Source organism: Anser anser (genome assembly GCF_964211835.1).
Source record: "Anser anser genome assembly, chromosome: 8".
In the NCBI taxonomy this organism is placed as follows: Eukaryota; Metazoa; Chordata; class Aves; order Anseriformes; family Anatidae; genus Anser; species Anser anser.
The window spans coordinates 20,127,499-20,148,349 of NC_139728.1; the positions used below are offsets into that span (position 1 = coordinate 20,127,499).

Consider the following 20,851-nt stretch of genomic DNA (forward strand, 5'->3'; position numbering starts at 1 on the left):
GAAGAGGTATAAAGTTAACACAGAACATGCCATTGGGTTTGGTAGCTGGCGCAAGGAAAAAATGCAAATTAGATTAGGGTGTTAAATTTGAATTGTGTTCTTCTTTCTTCTTGTATCTGTTATGGGCTTCAAAGAATCGTGAAAAAAAACTGTTCTAAGTAGTAATTAAATTTTTTAAAAATGTTTCCAGGTGCAGATTCTGGACAGATATCTGAAGAAACATGGAATTTTCTTCAGTCAATCTATGGTGGAGGTCCAGAAATTATTCTCAGACCACCTGTTCCTCCGGCAGAACCTGATATCTTGCAGACAGAGGAGAAGATTGAATTAGAAACTCATGGTCTGTAGCTACTGAGGAAAAGATGAATTTGTAAGGAATCCAACTTCCTTACAAAATGCCCCATATACATTCCTAAAAGTTTTATTCTCTTATGTCTGTTGGAGGCACAGCTCACTGGGCATTACATTAACTACAGAATAGTAAGTTGAAATGTATTACAATTTGTTTAAATGAAGACTGTTTCTCTGTTTTGGAAGGCATGTAGTTTGTACATATTGGACTGTTCGGTAAATGGAAACACTGTTATTTCTGGACTCTTAAGTTGAAGTCAAAATCATGTTATGTCTTTAGACTTGAAAAATGGGAACAAAATTTTAGAGATGTTACATAACCCTACTGATTCCTGATTGGGCTTCTGATACCTACAAACTTCTGCCTGTCTTAATTGTACAGTCTTGACAAGCCTAAGTATAAAGGGAGTATATTTTAAATGGATTGCAATCAATGATAAAGGATTTTAATTTCCTAAATGCTCAGGAAAAAAATTCTCACTTATTTTGCACTGTAAGTATATCAAATGAGTAGTATATAACATCCAAATACTTACCGTATTTGAATGGATCAAACATTAGCATAGATCAAATATTGTTTTAGTCAGCAAATGTCATAACTTATTACCTGCTTAATTTTGCATCGTTAGGCTTCTGTAACTCTATAAACCTGGCTAGAATTAATAGTGTCTGTGACAAAAAGATTTAGTCTTCTCTAGGGTAATGTTTGAGAGCATGAAGTGTGAAATGTAAAATGATTATGGACATGAGTGATATAAATTTCAGAAATTAAATTGTCTGGTCTCTTGAATTACATTCACAGTTGCTTTTGAAGGATTTTATTGTATTGGTAATTTTTCATTGGCATGATGACCTATAATGTCAGAAGCTGGATAAAATGTATATATTGCAAAACTTTACTAAATGAGTCAGATTGGAATGCAGAATGGCACTTGCTCTTTTTTGCCTGATATTGTTACCAAATAAGCAGCATTATTCAAGGCTGGATCAATAAAAAAAAAAAAAAGGAAGAAAAAAATGAAACCTGAAACTCTGGAAGGAGTGTGTGGGGGAAGCTTTTTTCATGTTTTTCATTTATTCTGTCCATACAGAAACTTTTCGAGTAATGCTGTGATACTGCTCCTACACCCATATATTTCCTGACTACTTTCTTTTTAGGCAATGATGTTGACGCTTGTAGCTCCAAAGTGAGAAATACTGTTGTAACATTCTTCTGGATAATGTCATATCTAGTATAAAATCAAACTTCTACTTAAAGCCATTGTAGTGAAAAAGCCACCTATAAGAGTCCTAGACAATGTCCTATAACCTAAAGTACTTGACCGTGTTACTAATACGCTGTGTAGGAGTTAACAGTTCTGTCTGAATAGCTGTAAATCCCAGTAGTTTCCTCAGCCTGTCTGAGAAGAGCTAGAACTAAAAACAGATCCCAGCTGAGGGGCGTTTTCTGTTTGAGGAGGGTAAATGAACAGCAATGCAAAGCCTAGCATGGCTAGTACATGAGGAAAACACTTTTCGAACTTGAACTGTATCACAGGTATCAATTGGCCACCCAATTTTTTCTTTAGTAATCAGGATAGTGGAACAGACTGCCTTAGTAGAACTTGCAGGAGAATAAAGGATTGAATGTTGGGGACATGGGCTTGTCAGAGGAGCGAAGCAGTTCTGTGCAACGTATTCTGGCTATTACAGCAGATCAGGCAAAGAGTTAAAATCCAGTGATACCAAACCAAAGTATATTCTGGGTAATAGTAACGGAAGCATCAGATGTGAGGCACAGGAGGTAATTATTCTGCTCTACTTGGTCCTGTGTTTGGTGGTGAGATTGTCTGTACATCCCAATTTTGGATGTTATTGGGTACTAAATGCAAGTTGAGGAGAGATTATTTCAGAGAAGAGCAACAAGACTCAGAATACAGAAAAGTGCTTTCACTTAAAAGAATGCCGGTGGAAGATGCAAGACTTTCAGTGTGAAAATATTGCTAGATGGTAGTGAATGTTTTTTCCTGGATGTGTAGGAATATTTGCTTCAGCTTTAGCAATGGTGACTTGTGCTGGGTTTAGGTAGCCCATTGGAACCTAGAAATCATTCTTCTAGCAGTTCAACAGAAGTTTTTTCCACTGGATGCCTGGGAATCTGTAGTCAAACATAATCTTAAATTGTGATGTGCGTAAACCAATAACGAGTACTTCAAACTAGCAGAGCTGTGAAATGCCTCTGTCACCTCTGTGACAGGCATCTTCACACTACAACTGTCATGCTAACAAAAAAAAAAAAGGAAATCCCCCAGTTTGCTAGATGAAATGTTTGTGTTTGAGACAGTTCCAAAGAGATGACTTGCTTGTTTTTAGCTCTTTCAGAACTTTGGAAGGGATTTTATGTCACCAAAATGGAAGTAGCCTTTTAAAATAAGACAGTGTGGGAGAACTCCAGATGGATCGCTTGTGTATACTGGCAGGCAGGCAGTACTGCAGTGTTTAAAGGAGAAACCTTTACTGTGAAGAGAGGTCCAATTCACAGCAGAGAAAGAATGCATCTCGGGAAGGGGCTATGGAAATGATTTTTTTCCATAAGCCTTTCACCAGACTTTTTAGATTCTTTGTCCATTTGTTTCCAGTTGAGAAAACATGGCAATGTGTTTGGGTGCCAGGGAAGCTGTCATTTCAAGAAGGGGAAAATTCAGTGGAGGCCTTGTTTGAAGCCTGGGAATCTATATTTGATCTGTTAAAAGCCTGCTGTTCAGTCTGGGAACTTTAACCCTCTCTTCTGGAGAAAACAGCATGGGAGGTAGGGTACAGCTTACCAGCTCTAAGCTTAATTTTTCTAATTTTTTTCAAGTTTTTTTTGCAAGTAGTACAGCTAATTGTTCATTTGTACCCCCAGCATCCAGAAGAATGCTTTAGATATTGTGTAATATAAGTAAGCAGTGTAATTGGACAGAGAAAGGTTAACCAAAAAGCTATTGACTTAGTAGCAAAATAAGGCACTTTTACAGTATACTTCAGAGGTCAAAGCTAAGTAGTCTGCCTTTTTAATGAAACAAGTTAGCTGTAAAATTATCCCTTGTCATTGGGATGTCTTACTGACTTAAAAGCCAATCTTTTCCTTTCATGTCAATAGAATTTTAGGAAACAGAGGAAGTTCTGGAGATGATTGTGTTGCAAATTCATTTTTTGTTAGTCCAGAAAACTGTTTTTGCAAATAGAGTATAAATTAGTCCTGCGTCTAGGGATGGTGATGTGTCTGTATACTGATATATGTATGTATATATAAATGACATGCAGTCTATTTCTCCTGTTCCTCAATTGACCTTTGGCTGGAGGCACTACAGTAATTACTTTTAGTTCTACACTGGAATAGTGATCTTGAGTAGATGCATCAGATAAATATTTTTTTTGTTTTCAAACAGATAAATGATATTAAATGCCATAATGGGTGTCAGTCTTCCTATCAGTAATGGCCAGAAAGTTTGGGTAAGCTAGACTTAATACACCGTTCAATAATTGTGTCAAGAGAAGAAAGGTAATCAAGCTCAGAATCCATTTTGGTAACTGCGTGTTTTGAGTAGTATTGTCATTGCCTGATGTTGAGATGCCTGAACGCAGCGAAAACAATTTTTCAAGGTATCCTTTAGTATATTTGACAAAAATTGCTGTAAGGCAGCATCCCTTTGGTAAGAAATCTGCCAAATTCAAGAGAAAATAGCCCCACCCTTTGTTGCTACATGTCCCCAGCCATGATAAGGAAATGTTGCATTTGAATTTTACTGCTCTGTCTGGATACTGTACTGTGACTTGAAAACCTATTATATGCAGTTGCATCAATGGAGGCTAATTTACTTAGTTTTTTATTTAATTAATTTTCCTCAATTATACTATATTTTATGTGGGACTTCAAGTCTGTTTAGGTTTGCCTGGGAGTTGCATAGTCACATGGGAATACTTACTGTTCTATTGATAGAGCCAGGCTGATAGGAATTAACTTCTGACCAAGCTATCAAAGTAGAGATGTCAGCCAACTGCAGCCAACAAGTAGTAGTGTGTTAGTCCCTAATCTGGAGGCTAACTTGGATAACATGCTCACAGAAGTCTGCCCTTTCAGCAGAGTGCAACGCTTAGTGACATCTGGAAGAATTTATATTTAGAGCCTTTTGTAAATGTGTATAATCCTGTATTTCATTAGAGAGCCCCAGAGCAGGGTAATTTCATATAACTAGCTGTTGAGTTAGCAGTATGTCCTACTGGCAGTGGGATATCAGCATAAAGAGTTGGAAATATGCTTGGCTAGAAAATAGGTGGATGAAACATTTTTAATTTGTGGAACAAAAGTTAAATTTGCCCATCTAGGCCTGATTTTTTCTTATGCAATCTGGTGTAATTTGATGTGTGATGATCATGCATTATGTAAGAAACCTGATTTTCAGATTCAAAACTCATACACTGTTTGGCTTTTGGCAACACAAGATATTTTAGGATTTCTTAAAAGGACTAAATCCAAGAAGCTTCTTTCCTGTTTGTATTATAGGTACTTGTTTATAAAGATATTCATCGTATAAGTTCCTTTGGAAAAGCAAACGTGAGATTTTGAAAATTTACAGGAAAACTTTCAAATTATCTGTGTAAGGGGGCAAATAGATTCTTCATATTCATCACAGAACCATTTTACACTGAACTAAGAAAATCCTGTTCCATTTATTCCTTTTGAATTCCCTATATACATCTGGCTTATTGCAGTCTAAGCAGTTTTCTCACTGAAAACCTTTCAGCTCTTCATTTTGCCCAGGAAATGAGTAAAACAACTAGGCTTTTTCATTCTTCCAAACAGATGGCTTTTCTGGCTTCCCTCTATGCTTAAGCCATCCAGAGCTGACAATTAGTAGCAGGAAGCAAAGTAAGAGTTCTAGACTTCTGAAGTATCACAAAGAAGGACAAATCACTTTCAACATTATTTCACAGAAATTATCTGGTTGCAAACAAATTCTGTTTATTTTGGGATATTAGAAAATATTCTTGGTAAGGAAAAAAATTAGACTATTCTCACAATCAGAGGAAAAACATAACTTATTTTCTTGCGTGTGTTCTGTAATAGATACTGCTGTTTAAAACTTGTGCCTTGTTTTTAATTGATAGCATCAGCCTAGCTTTCAGCCATTCAACAAGGTGATAAGGCACTTTTCTCCATGAAAGAATTGTGAGCACGGCCATATCGTAAGATAAAGTGTCACCTTTTTATAATACATCTAACATTACAGATGTTTGCTGACAATAGCTGAGTCATGTATTTCATAGAAAGCTGGTACACATTTGTCACAAAACGTTCCTCTCTTCTAAATGTGTCAGCTGAGCATGCAGATAAAAAAAAAAAAGTCCATTTGTGAGAAGCAGCTCACTAATGCCTGATAGGTTTTATGAATCATTAGCAATACTACAGGCTTGACGAGTTATAAGTGCTGTATATGGGCAGATGAGTGGATTTAAGAAAATACAATAGGATCTTGATCACTCCAATAGAAAGTAAGTAAAGTTGGAGTAATAGGAATACGCTGGTGGTTATGCAGTTCTGTTATGCTTTTATGTAATGCAGGCGAATCGCAATCACTTATTTTTCTTATAAGCTAGTCATTTGTTCAGCAGCACAGGAGGTGCAAAATTAAAGCAGTCACCCATCCACAAACTGTTTTCATAATATAAATGAAGCTGAGACAGTATCTTCCAAATATAAGTGTAACAAACGTATATCCTTTCCATACCTGTTCCTCCTTTTTCACTTGGAACTCACAAAGAATTTATTATATATTAAGAACTTCACTAAGTTCCATTTTTGGAATTAACCACGTACGAAAGTAAATCTTGAAGTACTTTGTTGAGAATAAAGAGGGCAGAGGAGAAGAGGAGACATTTGGTTCTCACAAGTAAGGAAAAACCTAGCTTAAAATAACAGGCAGCAGTCAAGAATGAAAAATAGCAACTTTAGTCTCTTATCTCAAAGGAAAATGCCAAGACCTTTTCATTTTAATTTTGTGAAGTTTTGCCCAGAAATTAATACTTTGTAGGTGACTAATTTTGTTCTATCCTGTGTGGTTTTTGAATGTATGCTCTGAGACAAGATGTCCTGATACCAGGTTGATACATTGCCTTTTTACTCTCCCTACCATGCCCCCCCCCCAATCTGTGGGTGTCTGTTAAAATGCCAAACCCAAATGAACTGAGATACAACACGTGCTCATGCTGTGAATGCATGTTCATTTCAACAGAAGCGCACACCTTCTTCTTCTGTTGAGGACCATAAGTAAGATTACTTAGAGATTTTCAACTGTAACAAAAGAAATGCACTCAGCCATTAATCCATTTGGGTAGTATTTTCAGTTAAATTTCTAGTCTACTCCCGAGTTCTAATATTTAGACTGACTTTGATTTAATTGTAGAAGCAAAAAAAAAAGTTTGTAGCTGGACAAATGTCGTCTTTGGTGTCATAGAAGAGAAGAGCTGCCTTCTTGTTACGCTGTTTTCGTATCTAATACGTTTCAGTCTGGAGTATTTTTTTTAATAATGCACCACAGTGTAGCTAATACTCGTATCTGACTTTGAAGCCTCTACTGAAATTGGAAGCAGCCATTTAAATGGGAGTACCTCATGAGCAAGGAGTGGTTGCATGTACTGAATGTAGTCAAATGGATTTTAGTGTGAAAGATACCTATTGGTTCTACTTAACTGTAACTTTCTTGGACCAATTTGGATTAGATTGCCCCTCCTTTAAATACATGGGCATAAGATGGAAATAAACTAACAGTTTCCTAAATGTGTTTAACTTTTACGATTGGCAGCTTGCTTTTTTGATGTTGTACATGAAATCCTTCAATGATCAAAGTGAACTCCACAATAGTCTGTGTGGGGCTTAAGACTCCTAAATAGTCTTATGTGACTTATGTGACGTTATCAAGACTGGAGATCATTCTGTTTAATAAAAAGTAAAAATTGATTTTCTTAAAAATTGTAATTTAAACTGTTTCCACAAAACCAAGCGCCATAAAACCAAGCATTGTTCATTTATGGCTTGTGTGGATTTATTTTGAGTAGATGTTAGACCAGGTGACCACTTTTATAATCATGTGCAATTTACCACAATTGTGTATTATTCTTTCAGTTATGATTTTAGTAATTTTTTTTGACATGGCAACTTAACTACTGTAAAGGCTTTCTCCAAGTAATATTTGAAGTAATTGAAATAGTTTAAAAAAAAAAATTACTATATTAGTGAACTGATAAAATTGTAAATTTTAACAAGTTCTGGCAAAAAACTTTAAAGTCTCTGATGTAAACTGACCACTGAAGACACACCTAAATGAGTCAGTAGAGTACCTCCTCAGGCAGAACTTTTTTGGGACACGAAGCAACTTTGTTTATCTAAAGCATTTTGCCTAAGGTAAGAATGCTGAAAATGCTTTTCTGTTGTTCTTGATATTAAGGGAAACCCTAGCCTTTCTCATGTTTGTTCTCTATGTATGGCTGCATGACTGAGAAATGTTTAGGGCTCTCCAGGGATTACAGCAGGCAGAGCTGAGCAGCAAAATAGAGGACTTCTAACGCTGAAAACAGGTAGTGATTCTATGTAAGGATACTTAAATAAATGTGTAAGAACTTAACACTCTTAAAAATGTTATTGTCTTTAACTCAGCTAATCTCTATTATACCTTTAAGCTCTTTTCTGTATCTTTTTTTTTGAATTCTCAAGAATGTAAGTGTCTTGTGGTTTCTTTCAGAAAAACTGCAAATACCAAATCCAAAAAGTCACCTATAAAGTAGTCACAAACAAAATTACTGACTTGGCAAACTAATTAGTGCAGAGATTTCTGGCTATTGTGTTCAGCCAACGCTCATCCAGTCCAGGGTGGTTTATTAGGTTTGGGCAGTACTGTGGAAGCTGACACTATTCAACCTAAGCTGGCTTCAGGAAGAGTCTCTGCTCTTGTCCAGGACTTACTGTGCAGCCACCCAAGTAATTCCACACAAACCTGCCAGTCCAATCAGCTGGCCTTGAGTCAGAGCAAATAAGCCTGAGCTGAACTCTGGAGAAGAATTCAGCTCTAATCTCCCTCCTGCATGCCTTTTTTACAGCTAGAGCAGCACCCAAGAACACAAACCCTATGTTTAATTGTGGCGTTGGGTAGCAAGCAGCAGCAGGTTGCTACTGCATTTCCTGGAGAGTGCTATGAAGATAACAGAGTGGCCGTGACAGAACGAACCCACCTGTCCTTAGGATCAACTCAGTTGTGCTGAAGTGTGAAGACTGAACTTTGTTAATCTTTATGTTACCAAAAAAAAAAAAAATCACATTTTATTTGCTTTATCAATATGCTACTTCAGACTAAATAGAAAAAACAATGATGCTATTTGATGGATTGAAATAGGTTGAACCAATGATGCTACCTTTGAAAGCATGAGGCATGGAACAGCGCCATCAATGCCTGGCCTTGCGGTCTTAGGCAGCTCTTAGAGCACAAACGTGAAGTGGGGTTTCAGTGAAATGGGGGGGAATAAAGCAGTTTGTTGTGTAGCAAGTAGTGACTTGAGGGGTGGGGGCTGATCTAGTATTTTTAGCTTGTCCCTCTATAACATGATGAAAAGCCGGTGTTAGCATCATTTTCTCTTGATCAGAATAGGTTTTTACTGCCACCATTGGCAAGGGTGGAAAAATTTTATTGCCCTATCAATTACCCAAGGCTGGGTAAAAAATATATATAATAAATATGGTTACCCATTATTGGTACAAGACAGAAGTCGTTGCACAGAGAAAAGGGCGGCCCCAAGACTTTGGGTTGGGTTAAGTTTGGTAGGTTACATGAGGAGCACTCAGGAAGGCTGTGGAAGGAGAAACATATTAGAGCACTGTGATGCTGCTAGGCAGGAGTGGGTGGGTTCCTTTATACTTGGGAATTACTCAGAAGCTACTACAGGATCCTCCGGGAAAGGGGCAGCCAGATAGCAAGAGCACATGGAAGAGATTTTGAGCTGTGGGGATAAGAGAATCGAAGCAGAGCTGTATCCAACCAGCTTCAAACGAAGCAGGTTTCTCAAGGTTTAAATGTAAATTCTCTTGGGTGGAGATCTCATAGTAAACCTGCTTGATCTCACTCCTTACTACGCATGGACTGCTTTTTGTTTGCATATTATTTTCCTCTGGTAGGGCAGCTGAGCCAAACTACCCTGTAGGTACACAGATGCTGGATTCAATCCAGGGAAAGCAGGGGGCATGTAAAGGCAGGGTAGGAGCCCCAGGAGTATCCCTTTCATTAGCAGGAGCTATTACCTGAAACATCACACTATTAACAACAGTTGCTCTTTGTTATCATCCCATCCCTAGACATTATTGCTTCTTAAGCAAGATGGCAGAACATAATATTTAAGTACTTAGTGAATTCAAGGCAAATCCTGGTCCAGGGTGTGGTTAGACAATATGAACTGGTTTAATCCTGTTGCCAAAAGGTTACTGCTGCCAAGAGGATAGTCCTGCTCCTCCCCTCTGTTGGCAGCACCTTCTCCCCCACTTCTCACATGCTGGCTCCATTGTCTGTCTCTCTACTGTGAGCCAATGCAGCTCATTTTTTAGCTGAAAATTTAACACCCCAGAAACAGGAACAGTTTCTTGGTGGCTTAGGAAATCTGCCTGGTTGACCGTACGTATGCTCACATGAGCACCGGAATGGGCAGAGGGGCAAGCGCTGGGAGTGCATGGCTGGCAGCAAGGGCAGCTTTTTGTCAGCAGGCCATCAGATTAGGTCTGCCTATTGCTCAACTGCACCCTTAAGTGGCCATGGGAATTTGAAAAAATACAATACACTTTGCTCTGAAGCAGCTGAGAAGAACAGTCAGTTCTACTGCGAAAGCACTAGCACTTGGCTGAAATGCAATAACGCCTTCAACCACTGCAGCTGTTTAGCTAAGCGAACATATTTCCAAACTGATTGCAGTTAGTGCTTACAGGTGCTCCTGCAATAACACAGAAAGCTCCATTACTCTTTAAGATTTGGGCACGTGGACAAAAGACTGCATGAGAACAGTGGCATAGGTTCAAGAAAAAATTTTCCTTCCCTCTCTTGTGGGATTTCAGTTGTTTTGAATCTGATGGCAGGAGAAGAGTTCCAAGTCAGCAAGAAGCAGGGAAAAGTGAAAACTGCTTGGGAAAGTGGAAAAGCTACTGAGGTTTTTATGCAGACTCCAGGACTGCAGAACGAACGTCTGTCTGACTAGACTAGTAATTTGGACAATTACCATTTTATTAAATCTGAAAGATACCGTCTTCACAGAAGTACAAGCCAGTCTAACTACCATAGTAACTGCCTTCAAAAGAAATTGAAAATATTTTTCAGTGCCTAGTCTCCTGTTACAGAAAACTGGTTTAGTTTTAGGATTTTCTCGCAATTTGCAAAGTTGCTAAGGGTTCTTAATGCAATAAGGGTTTTGAATTTCGTAAGGATTTAAACGGGAAAAAAAATGAATCTTCCCTGTTTCTTGGTTAGCTGAAGCTCTTACAGGTGAATTATAACTGTGAATTATCAGGGAAAAAATAATAATTAAAAAAAAACAACGAGAGGATAGCGATAAATGCATGGTAGTTCCTCTCCCTCTGTAGGAAGCCTGAGGTAAATAATGCCCTTTCTGAGCGCGCTCTGCGTTAGGCGGTAACTTGGCGACCACACGCCGGCTGGGAGGCAAACAGGCGGCTGCCAAAGCATTAAAATAGCCCCACTGCTTCATTTCCAGTCACGGTCCCGCGGGCTGGGGAGGCGGGCGCGGGGAGCCGCTCCGCTTCATCCCCCTCCTTCTCCTCAGCGCTCCCCTCAGCCCCCCGCCCCCGCGGGCGGGGCTGGCCCGGCCGCAGCCCCCCTCAGGGCCGCCCCCCGCCCTGGGCATGCCCCGGGGGGCGGCGGGCAGGCGGCGCCGTGCCGAGCCCAGCCGAGCCGCGCCGGCCGCCTCCGCCCTCAGCCAGCAGGCGGAGCTGCAGGGAGCGGGTCCCCGCCGCAGCGCAGCGGCGGGAGGGGGAGGGGAAGGAAGCGGAAGGAGCCGCCGCCGCGCTGAGGGGAGCAGGCGCTGTGCGGAGCCGCCGCCGCCGCCGGGTGCGGGCAGCGCGGAGGGGAGGGAGCGGAGCGCGGCCGGGGCCGCGGCCGGGAGCGGGCGGCAGGTGAGGGCCCGGGCCCGGCCCCGGGGGAGGGGGGAGCCGGGCGGGGACGGGGTCGGGACCCGCCGGGGGAGGGGGAGGAGGAGGAGGAGGAGGAGGGAAGGAGAGGGGGGAAGCCCCCACGTGACCAGCGCGTGCGGGAGGAGGCGGCGGCTCGCGCGCCCCGTTCGAATCAGCTGGCCCGCAGCGGCGCCTCCCGCGCGTGCGCGGCAGCTCCGCCCCCCTCCTCTCCCCTCCCCTCCCCGGCCGGCCGTGCGCGCTCCCGCCCGCCCTGACACACGGCGGGGCTGGCGACACGTGCGCGGCGCCGCGGCCGCCATGTTGGGGCCGAGCGGGCGCGCGGCTGTGCGCGTGCGCGCGCGGGGCCGAGCCGGGTCGCGGGGCGGGGCTGCGTAGAGAAGGAGTCGGGGTTGGGGGGGGGGGGGGGGGTGAAGGAAGGAAATCTCGCGAGGTGTCGCGGTTCCTGCGGGAGCGGGCCGGCTGCGGGATGGCGGCGCAGCGCTGGGCGTGCTGGGTAATGGTACCGGGCCGGGGGGCGGGCACCCCGCGCGCAGCCCCCGCCCCGCCCCCGCCGCCCGGCCCCGGGGCAGCGCCGCGGCCTCGGGCTCCTCAGGGAGCGGCCCCGGCGCGGCCCCGCCTCACCTCAGCTCACCTCGCCCCGCCGCGCCCTCACAGCGCCGGCCGCTGCGGCACCGCCGGGCACGGCCTTACCCCGCCGCCCCTCGGGCAGCCCCGCCGCGCTCCCCGCCTCTGGGCACCGGCCCGGCCCGGCCCGGCCGCCGCTGTGCCGGCAGCCCCCGGCCCCTACGGGCCGGCCTCGCCCTGAGAGCTGCCGGGCAGGGCCCCCGAGCCGCCTGAGGGGGGTTCGCACCTCGGCACGGCTGTCCCGGGTCTCTGCGCCCTCATGAGCCTGAGCTGGTGTGGGGATGTGGGGCCCGGCAGGAGCCACCTGGCACCGCAGAGCTGAGCTCCTGGCGCGCTGGGTCCCCTCGTTGTCCCGGGCTTGGGAAATGTTCCTGGTTTCGGCTGCACTTGGACGCTACCGCAGTTATTCTTCTAAGTGTCCCGGCTTGGCGATGTCCCTTTGTCTCCTGGTCCTGATCTCGAAGGGAGAGCATATGGCTCTTATGGGGCCGGCAGTCTCTCCCCAAGTACAGGAACACCCGCAGTACTTGTGGTCAGGGACTGGAACTCTTCATTTAATAATCCAGGCTTAGCGTGCCACGTAACTGAGCCTAGAACTCTTATAAATAATGGGTTCTTCGGCTTCGAACTTGCAAGCTGTGTTTTGGGAAGAGGTCTGCAGTCATTAAATGCACCGTAATAGCTCTTTGGTGTTTGTAGGTGTATCTGCATGTTTTCCGTTGGTGTTGCCATTATTATTGAAATAATATCGTGCAGATAGTTAGAGATCAAAGCTCGAAGCGTGCGCCGTGTTTCATACTGTATAATAACTCGTACAACCCTCAAGGGCATGCCTTCTGGGTATGTTTCTACCCTGCAGTCAGTTACTAGACTTCCCCCCCTTCTAGCTGGTACAAGGACTGGTGATCCAGAAGGCTCTGTAGTTTGGGGTTAGCAAAATGTGATTCTTTCTGTAAACAAGTATAACTTCTCAGAAAATAGGCTGATGAGTTACTGTTGCAGTTTTTCAAGTTGTTTTTTTTTTTAATTTATTTATTATTCTTACTATACTGTCTGTCAGGTTAATTATGTTAGTATTTACTTAAACAAAACTGGAAAAAACTTTGTTTAAGAAAAAGTGGTGTAGAGGAGAAAAATGCAATTCTTTTAAATTAAAGAGTATGTAGTAAAATGTTAGCGTTAGCAGGCCCCAGTTTTAAAAAAAATAAGCCATCAGGTGAAATTTTCACCCACTTGAGGCCACTCATGAAACTCCCTTGCCTTAGAAAGGGGCTGGTTAGGATTTCACTTCAGCATGTGACTTCTAGCGAGTCATTCAGGGCATGAACAACTTTGGTTGCAGGATTTGTATAGCGCTGTCGCGTTTATTTCGTAAAAACATTACATGTCCTGAAATTACAGTAAATGCTTTTTGTTTTGGGCTGTTACACAGTGCAGCCATGTGCGTCCATAAGGAGCAGCAGTTAGCCGCCTTAAATTGAGATACTGTTTGTGTGTCTCTTCGTTGTTTAGTCCAACTTAGGCACTTCTTGCAATTATCAGCTGTACCACCATTAACTGAAATGATTTGTCTTTGCATTGCATGTCCTAAGTGTAGTTACTGAGATAAGCTGTATTAGGTAGCTTAGTTCCTGAGCTCTTTAGTGATGAAGTTCAATCATATGTTTCATCTCATAATATTGAACATTTCTGGAAAATGAGAAATAGTAAATAATATTTTTAAGCTTGGTGTTATTACACATCTAAGGACATAGAGGTGCTCGAGAGAGTCCAGAGAAGGGCGACGAAGCTGGTGAGGGGTCTGGAGAACAAGTCTTACGAGGAGCGGCTGAGGGAGCTGGGGTTGTTTAGCCTCGAGAAGAGGAGGCTCAGGGGCGACCTCATCGCTCTCTATAGGTACCTTAAAGGAGGCTGTAGAGAGGTGGGGGTTGGTCTGTTCTCCCGCATGCCTGGTGACAGGATGAGGGGGAATGGGCTAAAGTTGCACCAGGGGAGGTTTAGGTTGGATGTTAGGAAGAACTTTACCAAAAGGGTTGTTAGGCATTGGAATGGGCTGCCCAGGGAAGCGGTTGAGTCACCATCCCTGGAGGTCTTTAAGAGACGTTTAGATGTAGAGCCTAGTGATATGGTTTAGTGGAGGACTTATTAGTGTTAGGTCAGAGGTTGGACTAGGTGATCTTGGAGGTCTCTTCCAACCTTGACGATTCTGTGTGATTCTGTAATATGCAAAAATAACTAGATCTCTCTTACACAAAATTTGGGAATGTGTCCTATGGGCGTCGATTGTAGTGCTGACCAGCATGATTGCTGTAACGTTTATTGGTGTTACTGGCATACTTGTGATGTGAGATTCCAGTCTGCTCTCTGCCTCATACAAAATGAAGACTTCCCTCTCCCAGTATTTCAAGGAGACTGAAAGAAAATGTTGTTTCTTGTTCTTCCAGTGCTGGGAGCGGGTTGGCATCTGGTCAGTGATCCTTGTCTGGTTGATACAAGGTGGAGAGACTTTCACTTTGCTCTTTTGCCACTATATTGGCTAAGAGAAATAAGAAATAGTTTTTAAAAGTACTCATCAAGTTGGAATAGAAGTCTTGGCAGTCAGTCTGTCCTATTTCCAATTGTTTTTTACATTTTTTTTAAAGTAGTCTTTCACATTTGAAAAGCTCTTTCAAGTCTTTACACCTAATCTATTCATGTTCTCTTTGTTTTGGTTTTCCCAAAAATGGAAGTCTTTGCATTTTGTGGGAACTGATGATACAGGTCTCTTCACTCATAAAAAAAGAGATTTGCAAGGGATAGCTTAATTTCAAGATTCAGCACTTGCTTATAGCCACAGATTTACACTGTACTTACATAAATCCCAGAAATACAGTGCCGGAAGACCTATTGTTCCCCTTCTTTCAGGTTGGTTTAAATATACTAAGATTATTCCAGACAGATATTTGTAGGACTTGTCCTTAAAAACCTTGAACAAGAAAAAAATCTTCCACCTCTGTAGGCGGGAGTGAAGTTGCAGAAAGTGAGAAACTTTCTCACTTCTGTAGTGAGAAAGGTTTTTTTCTTAGTTTCCAAATTAAGTGTTCTTTGCTGGAAAACAAGCTGCTTATTATAAGAACTTGCTCCTGATAAACGTTACGCTTATGGCTATATTGTTCTGGCTTTAAGAACATTGTAAATATGGCTTCTGCTTCAAAAACCGCCTGTGGTGTAGAAGAACGTTTGTAAGAGTTTATTTTAACTTTGTGAAAACTTTCTTTTGGTTTGAGTAACTTAAAATACCATTAGGAAATGCAGACCTAAACATTAAATAGCATGTTCTCTTTCTTCTTGGACGCTGTTCTTAAACAAAAGACTTTTAAAAAGGGTCTCTGCTGAGGTGCTGTTTCATAACCAAAGTAAAATACTTTGGTTTTGTAGCATAAGTTGACCCTTTTTAGAGTTTGTGTTATAATCTGGGTATTAGTTACAAGGTTGCGTTCAACTACTTTCACTTAGACAATTTGTCATATAGGAGGTTTGTTGTTTTTATATAACTTTGGACCAAAAGCTTTGTAGATTAAGTTACATTGACTGTTCCTAAAAGTTACTTTAATGTTTAATGCTACAGTGAGTCCAGTTAAATGTAGAAAGGCAGAAAGATCAGCTAGTCCAATCCTCTGGAATCCTTTGGAAGGGCACCAAGATCATTCCCTCTTCTGACAAAGTTCCTCTTTGTGATGCTTCTTGCAGCAGCTCATCACCCCTTGGTGCAAGTTTCACCCGATACTCAATTTCAATATTTTTGCTTTGCATTAAGTGGATAGCTTTCTGTCATGTTGCTTCTGAAAACACTCGACTCCCCTTTCAGCAATGTTTTATCTGTTAGATTGCCGTTTGCCGCTCTCCATTTTTTTCTGGTCTATCAAACTTCATCATAGGATATAGAGAACATGAATGTTGGCAAGACAGAAAATATAATTGCCCGAGATTTTAAAGGTGTTTATACTAGTTCCGTTAAATACTGTATTTAGACACAAGTGTTTGCTTTGATTAATGGGATGCACATGTGCCAGACAAACTCCTGTTAAGACAGGTCAGAGTAAACAGTTGCTTTTAGAGAATACCTGTCAGTAGTAGAGCAGAGGGATTTTTTTGTCTGTCTTGTACAGCTCTGTCATGAGACATACCTAATTCTGTCCTTAAAATGTAGTGATTTGAACTTTAAAACACTTATTTTCATTAGAAAATGTAAAAATCAGAAAGGAAATGTGTGCGCTTGACAGTTTGCTTGTTGGTGCGTAAGTAGTACTATCCTGCTTTTTGTTGTTGCTTTCCTTTTTGTTGTATCGGTGTGTACATATGCACATATATGACCTGAGTTTTCTAGAGGCAGAGTGTTTTTGTTGTTGATTTAGTGTGTGTGTGTGAGCTGAAGTGTTTTTGTAGTATCGGAATACAGCCCAAAATCAAAATTGGAAGAGCTGTGCAACTGGGTTACTGTGCCACAGCCAAACATGTTAAAGAGGAAGGAGAGTGCCAGAGCCTCCCTCCCTTGTCTGTGTATTTGCGTTTGAAAGATAACCTAGTAGAATAAGTCCAGTAGTGCTGAAGTTAGGGGTTTTCTCTTCACAGCTAAAGAATACAGAAACACCAAAACTAGATACTGTCAGAGACGATTTGCTCTGCTGGTTAGTTGCTTGTTAATTACATGCTCTAAGGACATTTCAGATTGAAGGAGTGCAGTGAGTGGAATTTAGCAGGTGTATTTTCTGAATTTAATCCTGTTGTGACCTGGATGATAGAACAGAGCACATATGCACTGTCCAGGCAATATGTAAATCAAGGGGGCAATACGAGCACCAGAGTATGAAAAGGTCCAAGCAAATGGCACAAATAATCTGAAATACATGGGTTGCAGTTCAGTAAAGAGAAACGCGAAATAATATGTTTGGGTAGCAACAATAGACTTAAATAAGAGAAACAATTGGCTGGGCAGCAGCTCTGCAAATAAGCAGCTGTACCACAAAATGAGCACAAATGAGTCATGACAGCTTTAAAAAAAACTTACAGGAGTCACAGTGGGACCTAGGAACAGGATTGTGGTTTGTGTGTAAGATAGGAAATGCTTCTACAGTGGTCGGCGTAAGGCCTCAGATTGGGTACTGGCTGGTTTTTGTTTTGTACTTGGAGCAGATTTGGACCACTTGAAGAGCATTTAGAGGAGGGTTGCAGTTAGGACCTTTGGGGAAGGACTGCAAGAACTGAACTTGTTTAGGTTATGGCAGAGGTGGGCAGGCATAATGATAGGTTTCAAATACAGTAAAGATTGCTACAGAGGGGACTGTAGTAAACTCTTCTCTCCAGGTAGGGTAAGAAATAATGGTCCTAAATAGCACAAAAGGAGATTTCTGTGCTAGAAGGAAACTTTCCAGCTCTGTGGATAGATAAAAATGGGGTTAGATATCTGAGGGAGGTAATGGGATATCTATTGCTGAAAGTGCTCTAGAAAAGGTTAAATAACCTCCTCTTAGAAGTGATTTGGGTATAGCTGGTCTGTCCTTGGCCACAGGAGGTAGGGTGACTTGCCAGTGTAAGATCTCTGCGTTTCTGTGATTTTTATGATGTTGCTGGCAGTGACTAAGACAACAACAAAAATCAGACTTAAAACCCCAGACTTTGTAGTGGAGCGAAAAGCTAAGTGATGTGACAGTCTGTAAGGTTTAGTTTGAGAAAGTACATCAAATAGTTCATTAAAGAGTTGTTTTATAAAGCACTTTAAGCCTTCTGTATAAGCTAATACGGAAAATAAATAGGCTTCCTTCTTTTTTTTTTTTAATCTTTGACTTACCTTTTGTGTTTTTGTTTATGATGCGGTAGAAACAAACTGAGCTAGAGTCAAGGTCTTTCAGAAAACTTCACTGAAAATAATCAAAGTTAAAATGATGAAGTCTAAGGAGCCAGGGAATCAGGTGCATGCCAAGGCTCTGGAACAGAGCGAATCATTCAGCTTCAACTTGTCGCTGTATAACAGAGATAAGTGCTATCATCTGGGAGATGTGTTTTGGGCAATAATCATCACTTATAAAGTATCTTCAGTATCACAGTATTGCTGTGTAATAGTGCTGGTATGGAAGAGGCTGAATAGAAATACGTGCTTTCTGCTACATATACTATTTCTAAACAACATTTCTCCTTTGAGATTTTTTTAGGTGGTGTGAAAGTCTTTGTTTAAGGTGGGAGGACTACGAAAAGTTACTAAAGCTCTTTAGGATTAAAAGTGCCATGCAGTTTGATAGAACAGTTCTGAACCAAATTCAGTTTAATAATTTACTCTGAAATTTTTCTATTAAGTGTCAACTGCCTGCAGTTTATGTGACCTTGTTCAAGCTTTTCTGATTTTTAAATTTTGTCAGAGCTGCCTTGGGGTTAATGAAGAATGAAGGAAAGGCTGTGTCATATAGGTTTATGCTCTGTAATTAGAAAAAGGGTTAAATAAATTGTCACATTCTTAACATTTCAAGAGAGTGTAGAGGACTGCGATAAGATAATGCTTTCAGTCTGTTTCTTCCTAATTGCAATTAGACTTAATTGCATTTTTCTATTTGACCAATGGTTTGGATTAAACTTTCTGTACACTTTAGGTCAACAAGGTGTCGTCATTCTGTTGGTTGTAATTGATGGGAAATTGCTTGCTAAAGCATTGAGAAACAAGGTGTTGGTAACTGATACGGCACTGGTTTGAGGTGCTGACCTGCTGCCTGCTTACAAACGGCTGCAGGTGCAACAGGACACGGTGAAAGCTAATGCTAAAGGTTTCTTGTACATTAGTTAAATGGGATTTCAGAACTGTTTTTTCTAAAAATTGATAAAAGGAAGAAAGATAGAGCACTGTCCCCTAAGTTAGAATGATGTCAAAAAAAAAAAAAAAGGAATTTGTTCCTTTCCTCAAATATCTTAAGTCTTCCAGGGATTTTTCTTACATGTATCACTGCAGTACAGAGGCTTTCTTGTAGAGTATTGTGAAGGGGTCACAGTATCTCGCAGTAAGGGCACAAAGGCTTAAGCCTTGGGCAGAGACAGATGCACCTATTCCCTAAGCTCCACCTGGAGAGCTGTTACTGAGAAGGAATCATCAGAGAGAACAACTGTCTGACAGCTGAGGTGTCTGGGGGAAAAAAAATGCTGTTTTAACCTGGAGTTTGGAGAAGTAGATCCTGCAGGGTGGTCTGGGGGAATATATGGGCAGTGGCTGACTAAAAGATTTGTAATGGGAACCCATGGATGTTACAACAGATGATGGAGTTTGTTTCCTTATTTTTTTTCTGTTTCCAAGCGTATAAAATTTTGGCAACTTTTAAAACTGTGTTTTGCTAATCTCTCTGAAGTTAGAATATATTGGTACATGTTTTCTCGTCCACCCACTACCTTCTTGTCATGTACTTGCACTTTATCTGTGTATGTGTCTCTGAAAGTCAGAGTATAACTAGCAGCAAGTCTTAGTTCTTCGGTGTATGTTGTTATATTGCTTTTGATAGTAACTGCTCGATCTAAATTGCTTGTTGAAAAGATTTGACAATGTGTCTGTGCTTTGCTGTGCTGCCAGGGCTGTTCTCTGGGTATTTCCTCAAAAGTGAGGTTTCAGGAAAAAGGAAGCTAATCAGAAGTTCTCAGTTCTTTCCAGTCTTCAGCCTGCAACTTGCTTTGTAGTTTTTAATTTGTTTTGCCCTAGAAAGATAGGCAAAAGACAAAGATGCTGCAGCACATGATTTTTTAAAAAGTGGGTTTCTATTTTTAGCAGAATCATGGTCTTTATGAGATCTTTTTTTTTTTGGAAATTCTGCTACATCCCATGCTTTGCAAAAAGGCTGAAAAATCATCATTCAAGGTATTATTGTAGAGCCTGCAGCAATGCAATTACTTTTCATATATGCTTGCATAGTTTTAAGTCCGTCTGTGAAGAAGTGGTTTCTGACAGAACAGAGTGTAGTTATCTCATTTCTCTTCACTGAGATCAGCTGCAAATTTCTCTGGATCATGTAATTGGGAATCTGCTGATCCTTTGTTAAGAGGATTCCAAAGATACTTTAGATGGAAAAGGTTCTTCACCAGCTTGCCTCTGTCTCAAAGTCAGTGCTGAAAAGGACAGTGAGAAACATTTACTTCTTGTCTAATGTCTGAGTTCAGATAAAGCTTCTCCCCACCAAAGTAAAGCCTTTTCAGATTTCTTTTCCTACTCTATGGTTCAATTCAAGTCTTTTTTTTTGATGCTGAGTCTTATTTTGATGGGGTTCTTGACACATAGCTTGAAGATCTGAGTCATAGTTGATACAGAAAATGTTGCAAACCTTTAAGAACCCTCTGTATTTTATTGGCATGAATGGGTTGCTTTATGGAGAAGCCAGGCTTGCTGTCGGCACCTTCCAAATTCTCCAAGTGCATAAGGGAACAGAGTTATTGCTGTTAAGATCTAGATTTCTTTTTTTAAAGACTACCCCCCTCCCACCCCACCTCAGTCATTGCCCCCCCCCCAAAAAAAAAAAAAAACACAACACCCAACACACCAACAGTCTAGGTAATTCAGTTCTTGTTAATATTTGTGAATTTCAGTTCTGTCACATACTAACTTAAAATATCCCTGGTTACAGCACAGAGGTGATTTATTGAAACTTCATATATTACATGAGAGGTTTTTTTTTCTCT

The 20,851-nt window shown here is 41.5% G+C and overlaps 2 protein-coding genes across 19 annotated transcripts in view; both read left to right on the forward strand.

Moving 5' to 3' along the window:
* USP33 (ubiquitin specific peptidase 33) overlaps nucleotides 1-1,381 on the forward strand; it is a 36,336-nt gene extending 34,955 nt beyond the window's left edge. For all 14 annotated transcript variants that reach the window (XM_083846454.1, XM_083846453.1, XM_083846456.1 and 11 more), the window contains one exon: nucleotides 191-1,381. In XM_083846454.1, coding sequence (XP_083702580.1) covers nucleotides 191-348 — 158 coding nt within the window. In that variant the 3' untranslated portion in view covers nucleotides 349-1,381. The remainder of the gene's footprint in view (nucleotides 1-190) is intronic.
* A 9,992-nt stretch (nucleotides 1,382-11,373) lies between these two features.
* ZZZ3 (zinc finger ZZ-type containing 3) overlaps nucleotides 11,374-20,851 on the forward strand; it is a 60,304-nt gene continuing 50,826 nt past the window's right edge. For 4 of the 5 annotated variants that reach the window (XR_014587469.1, XM_083846462.1, XM_083846465.1 and 1 more), the window contains exon 1: nucleotides 11,374-11,530. The gene's annotated coding sequence lies outside the window, so the exon portion shown is untranslated. Of the gene's footprint in view, nucleotides 11,531-11,913; nucleotides 12,042-20,851 lie in introns of those variants that run through there. The other variant, XM_083846463.1, reaches the window with a different exon arrangement.